The 6,207-nt window shown below is 60.5% G+C and overlaps 1 protein-coding gene across 4 annotated transcripts in view; it reads right to left on the bottom strand.

The window, feature by feature from the left end:
* Positions 1–348: 348 nt before the first annotated feature.
* Positions 349–6,207, bottom strand: part of MIER2 (MIER family member 2) — a 24,341-nt gene continuing 18,482 nt past the window's right edge. For 2 of the 4 annotated variants that reach the window (XM_025861474.2, XM_073887203.1), the window contains exons 9-14: positions 5,661–5,742; positions 5,477–5,571; positions 3,290–3,414; positions 3,073–3,200; positions 1,834–2,263; positions 349–1,384 (exon numbers count right to left, since the gene is read on the bottom strand). In XM_025861474.2, the coding sequence (XP_025717259.1) occupies positions 1,363–1,384; positions 1,834–2,263; positions 3,073–3,200; positions 3,290–3,414; positions 5,477–5,571; positions 5,661–5,742 (882 nt within the window). In that variant the 3' untranslated portion in view covers positions 349–1,362. Of the gene's footprint in view, positions 1,641–1,833; positions 2,264–3,072; positions 3,201–3,289; positions 3,415–5,476; positions 5,572–5,660; positions 5,743–6,207 lie in introns of all 4 variants that reach the window. The other 2 variants (XM_073887205.1, XM_073887204.1) reach the window with 2 other exon arrangements.

Below are 6,207 nucleotides of genomic sequence, written 5' to 3'. Positions count from 1 at the left end.
CCCCCCCACCCCCGTGCAGCAACCACAGGTAGCTGTGAAAAGCAGTCTCAAGCCCCTGCTTACCCCTCCAGGGCCCCAGACCCAGAATAAAACCGGCCATCCCTGGCCCACCCAGTCTCTACCCTCATGCTCTCACCCAGGGCTCTTCCCGCCCCTGCGTCTGCTGTGGTTTTTATGGCCTAGGTCTGCCTCACATCAAAGCAGCCGGTCATGTCAGTCATCGCAACCAGCGCCCCCAGCCCATGCCATCCTGGCCACGGCTTAGCCCAGTCACAGGGTCCACAAAGTGCCCGGCCGTCCCCAGCACCTCCTCACACCCCATCCTCCCAATCTACCACGAGGCACCCATGGACTTCAAATCAAGTTTAATAAATAAAACAGCAAGGGATTCAAGGCAGTTATCACTTCACAGTGTGGTCCTTGGTGGGGTGAGGGAAGGTCGAGGCCAACTCTGCAGACGGGCTCGAGCCAAAACCCTCTCCTGGTGACACCCCGGGGTTGGGGAGCGCTGCCCTGGCCCCGTGGAGGACCCCACTCCAATTTGTAAACAGAAACATAAATAAAACGAGGGAAGCTGGGAAAGGGAAGGACCAGGACCCCAAGCCATCTTGCTGGGGAGCTTCAACAGAAGTACGACCCACGGGGTCAGGGGAACGGACTGGAGCTGGCCCCTCGGTGCTGAAGGCAACGGCGCCTTGGTACCAAGGGGGGTGCAGGTCACCTGTCTCAGCCCCACACCCAAGGCTGCTCTGGGCTGGAGACGGGGGGGGGGGGGGGGGGGGGGGGGGGGGGGGGGGGGGGGCGGGGCGGGGACATAAAGTGCGCCGTTTCCTGAAGTGGAGAGCAGGGTGGAGGTCGAGGGCAGGCGGGGCCGACGTCGAGGTATATGGCTCTGTGCCCCACGGGGTTTGGCACCGAGTAGCAGCTGCCCATGACCCCCGGGCTGGGGCAGCCTGTGGCCCTGCCGGGTGCAGGGAGATGGAGCCAAGCGGAGTGCTGAGGGTGCCCCGGGCAGAGGCTGCTGGTGGGGGCAGCATCCTGCCCCATCTCCCCACCTTCCTCGCCTCTGCTGGCTAGACGGGGCTGGGCCCTCCGCCTCTGGCCACCGATGGGTCCTGCGCTGGGGGCAGCAGCCTGGACAGCACGGACCGTGGTGCCGGGCACCGAGGGCACTAGTCTGTGTGTGAGGGGGGCAGGGCAGCGGCCCGGCCACCGCTCACCCTGTCCTTGCCGTGTTCTGAAGCAGAGGAGGCGTTACCCGAGGCCCACGAGGAGGGGAGGGGTCGGGAAGACTGGCAGAGGCAGGCCCCGCGGTGGCCCCACGTCCAGTCCAGGCCACGCACGCCCACCCGTGGCCAGGGATCAACAGGTCATCACGTTACAGCTGCAGGGGGAGAGACCGAGAAAGGGTCAGTCCAGTCCCACAGACAGCACGGCCTGGGTGCCGTGGGCTGAAACCGTGGCTCCCGACCTCGCCTCCCCCAGCAGACCGTGTTTTCACTTGTGCTGGTGGACAGGCTCCCCAAGGCAGCACTGTCCCTGGCGCCTGGGGAGGGCTGGTGGCTGGGGCAGGGGTGGGAGGAGCCTGGCACCGGCCCCGTTTGTACCTTTTTGGATTTTGAACCATATGAATGTTTTACCTAGTCAAAAAAATAAATAAGCCAAATTAAAAGTAGAGAATAAAAGTAAAGAAACCAACAGAGCCTGCTCCATGTGGCCAAGCCATCCTCGGGCCCTCGGGGCACAGCCCTCCCCTCTCCACAGCGCAGCCTGAGGCTGGCGGGGGGGGGGGGGACCCGGGGCAGGGGGACCCGGGGCAGGGGCCGCACTCACTGTGACAGGGGCTCCGAGTGCAGCCCAGGGGCTGGGCACGCTGGGTGGGCAGCCAGGAAGGGATTCACATCCCCAATGCCGATGAGTCCAAACTCGGTGACCGACAAGGCCACCTGTGCCGGAGCCATGGCCTCCTCAGGCTCTCCGTTCACATCCACATGGCTGGAGATGAGAGGCAGCTCCTCGGGGAGGGCCCCAGGCAGGGTCAAGTCCACAGCTAGTCTCGGGCTGCTGCCGGGCTCTGGAGCGGCTGTGGCCGGGGGGTAGAAGGCTGGCTCGGCCAGGGCAGGGGGTCGCCTGGGCAGGGGCACGGCTGGGGGCGTGTCCAGCTGCTGGAACGGACAAGGCCCCGGCTCCGAGGATGGGAGGCTGTCGGAGCTCTCCCCAGGCTCACCGAGACTGCCGGCCACGCTGTCTACACTCAGCGGCTCTGCAGGGGAGAACACAGCTGAGACTGGGCCCCCGGGGCACCCACACCAGCCCTCCGGGGACCCACAGCCAACCCAACAAGAGCACACTCATTAAAATCACACTCATGCTTTCAGTCTGCAACCTATGCTGGGGTCCTGCCCAACCTCTGTGGGTCCAGCAAAGCCTGTGGACCCCTCCCCACGGAGGTATTTTCACAGAGACATAAAATACAGACACAAAAGAAACCAGTTATAGGGAAACTGTGCACCTGGGCTGACGACCCTGAACTGGGAGGTAGTGACTCCTGTTTTTTGAAACCAAGACCAGAACACAGCAGGTTCAGAGAAATTCAAATAAAACAAAATAAAAGAAGCTTGAAGGCAAAATGCAGATAAATGTGGAATCTATGTGATTAGCAATTCCAGAAGTAGGTAGATGCCGTCCCCCTTTTAGGCAAACCATGGAACCAACCAGATTCTGGAACAATCTAAACCCCAGAGTACAACAGACTCGGAGCCAAGGTCCTCATCCTTATCTCTATGGTCACGGTCAGAAACTCCAGTCCCGAGCTGGGCCTTGTCTGCTCCTGTGTGGCCCTGAGCCCGGACGCCAGGGAGCCTTGGACACCCATGAGACCTCCCACGTGCCATCCAGGGCCACAGGACACATGTGTACCCTTCCACGCAACAAGCCAGCAAGTCCCCGTGGCCACTCATGCATGTGACACACCCACGGACCACTCTCTGGGGTAGAGCCCCAGGGGCCCAGGTTAAGGCACCAGTGAGAACAGGGCTCTCCCAAGGGAAGGGACCCACCCCACATTCTCACCTGTGTGCATCCGTGCCAAGGGGTCCTGCTCAGAGCCCAGGCTGTCAGCAGCAGGAGGGAGAGGTGGCGACGAGCGGGGGCGACCAGTGCCATCGGGGTCACTGCCGTCCAGGTCCTGGTCTGCATCCCTGTGGGGAGTGTGTGCTGTGAAGGGGAGACACCTGCCCGGGACACCCACCCTCCCCACCCCAGGGCCCTGGGAGCCCGCTGCACGCACGTGGCTCCCGACGGGCCATATTTCCTCCGGCCCAGCCTCGTCTGCTGGGAGAAGTAGTCGTAGCGCTCAGACTTCTTCCACAGGTAGTAGTACTCCACACACTCGCCCACGGACCGGGTGCGCACCTGCAGGACAGCAGATGTGTCACCTCGGCCCCCAGACGAGCAGAGACGGGTCCTGGCACCACCACTCTTGGACAAAGCAAGACTCCTCCTGCAGCCCCTGTCACCTGCTTCCAGCCCGCCCCTGAGGCACATCCCCTCACCTAAAGCAGGACGGCACCCCATCTCAAAGAGCCCACCACCTACTGGTGTGGACCTGGCACCCTGTTCCTCACTTCGGGACCACGTGTCCAGTGTCTACCTTCCTCACCCCAGACCACAAGCTCCTGAAGAGAGCGGCATCCACCATGCCCCCCGCAGGCCCAGAAAGAGGGAGAGAGATGACCCTGGTATAGACCCAGAGACAGAGCCCCCGGTCCAGAGAGGACAATGTGTGAGCCCACGTTTCCCACTGAGTGTAGAGTGTTACTGACACTCCGCGGCAGAGCTGCCCACAAGGGCAATCAAGACACCATTAAAGTACATGCTATGGGTTTGTGAAACCAACTCAAGATCGTATTTACAACATGACACGGAAAACCAAAAAAATCCTTGTATGTGAAGTATCCTGGGAACAAAAGGTGCCACAAACGTGTCCAGCACGCAGCTGGACTCCACTTGCAAAACCTCTTAGGGCGTAAGATAAATCACGGAGACCAAACGAACACCACAGGGAATACAGTCAGTGACTCTGTAACGACACTGTACTACAACAGAAGGTGACCACGCTTCTCGTGCTGCACACTGACTGATGCATGGCACTGCCCATCACGGTTCCATACGCTTGCTGCACTCCTAACACTAACGTGACCTCGCGCATCAACTACACTTCAATTATAAAAAAACTCAGAAACCTCTTCTAACGATTTGGGGAATCTTTCTACTTTGGAGGGTCACCCCAGCAGGCCAAGGAGGACCAGGGTAGCAGCGAGAACAGGGGCACACACACTGTCTGTTTTGCTCAATGAGACCCACTGGCGCATCCATCCTGCCAGGGGTTAAGACCTCTGTGGTCTCCCCCCAGCTCCACCAGAAGCCTGAAATGCATGGAGAGGGGGGCCACAGCCATCACCAGGGTGGGTGGGCACAGAGAAAACAAGGGCACTGTGCCAACGCCACTGCGCTCACAGAAGTGGCCTCGGCTGTGGTGGAAACACAGTGCGCAGGAAACTGCAGGCCACAAGGCACGGATCCAACACCGTGCTGGGCGTGGTCAGCTGAGCACCATCTGTCCCTACACCAGCCCCAAGCAGGCACCTCATCCACCCCAAGCTCCCGGGAGAAGACACTGAGGCCTGCACATGAGCCCGACTTCCACCAGGCCCTTCCCTACCACCTACGTTCCCATGAGCCGTGAGGAGCCAGGGCTACTGGCCCTAGATGAACAGGACAACAGACTGAGGGGGGAGATGAACAGAGAAAAGCTCAGGCTCTGACACAGAACCACAGGAACATGCCCATGCAGACGTCCCACGCTGCATGGCAGAGGGGCCAGGGCTCTGCCAAGAGGCAGACTCGGAGTCATGCACGAAGCCACGGGCAAACAGCATCACCGTGGGATGTGCAGACGCCAGCAACGACCCAGGTCTAGGGGAAGGCAGGGTAACCTGGCACTCAGCAATGCCTCCCGTCATGAGGTTTGCTGCAGGTGGCAGAAGGACTCACACCCTTTGAGGAAATTAGGAGCTCTGGGGCTGTGAGTAGGATCAAGGCTGGAGATCAGCACTGCGGCATGGGCCCTGGGCACTGTGCCAAGGACATGGCAAAGCAGTGCCGATGGACCATGAAGAGACAAGACTACTGAAGTTCACCCCTAAGTAGTGTCTTTCCCCAAACTGGAGCCTTCATTTGGGGACTGGAAGGTGGCCCAACAAACATCAGCAGAGACTAGAACAAAACATCAAGGGGCGTACGGTGAGCCAGCGGTGGGCACTAGGGCTTGAGCCATGGCTCAGAGAAGGCCAGTGAGGGGAACCCCAATCTCACTGTGGGGTGAAGGTGACGTGTGCCTGGTTTCCTGAGCCCCTCCCAGCCCTAAAGAGCCACTGCTAGAGCCTGGCAGGAGCAGGGCGGACAATGTCCTCACCTTGTTGGCCTGGATCAGGTGGAAATTCTTCCCATGCACTCGGAAGCCATGCTCAAAGTTCCTGCACTCCTCTTCGCTCCAAGCACAAAACCCATCTGCAAGCAGGAGGGAGAGCACAGTAGCATCAGCAGTGTCCAGGACACGACAGGAGCAGAGGCAGGGAAGGCCGGGGCTACATGCTCACCTCGGATCACCTTCACATTGAACCGCAGTCTCCGCAGGGCCTCCTCTGCATTGAAATTGCATTTCACCAGCTCGTAAAGCGCCTGGGGAGAAGCCACACTGACTTCCCACCTGTTCAACCTCACCCACGCGCCCCTCAGGGACAGGGACACTGGGGGGTAGTCACACCACCCTCTGGGGGTGTTCACACCACAGGGGCGGGGATGGGGGCATTCACACCAATCTCAGGGGCAGGGACGTCGGAAGCATTCACACCACCCCCAGGGATGGGGACACTGGGGAGACATTCACACCACCATCAGGGACAGGGATGTCCGTAGCATTCACACCACCCTCAGGGGCGGGGACATTGGGCGGGCATTCAAACCACCCCCAGGGGTGGGGCGTTGAGGGGAGCGTTCACATCACTCTCAGAGGTGGGGATGTTGGGGGAGCATTCACACCACCTTCACAGGCAGGGATGTTCAGGGGCATTCACACCACCCTCAGGGGCGGGGATGTTGGGGGGTGTTCACACCACCCTCAGGGGTGGGGATGTTCAGGGGCAT

The sequence above is a fragment of the Callorhinus ursinus genome, unplaced genomic scaffold, assembly GCF_003265705.2.
Source record: "Callorhinus ursinus isolate GAN/ISIS: 27379988/994484 unplaced genomic scaffold, GSC_fseal_2.0 scaffold77, whole genome shotgun sequence".
Classification (NCBI taxonomy): domain Eukaryota; kingdom Metazoa; phylum Chordata; class Mammalia; order Carnivora; family Otariidae; genus Callorhinus; species Callorhinus ursinus.
This window is presented reverse-complemented; position numbering and strand designations above follow the sequence as displayed.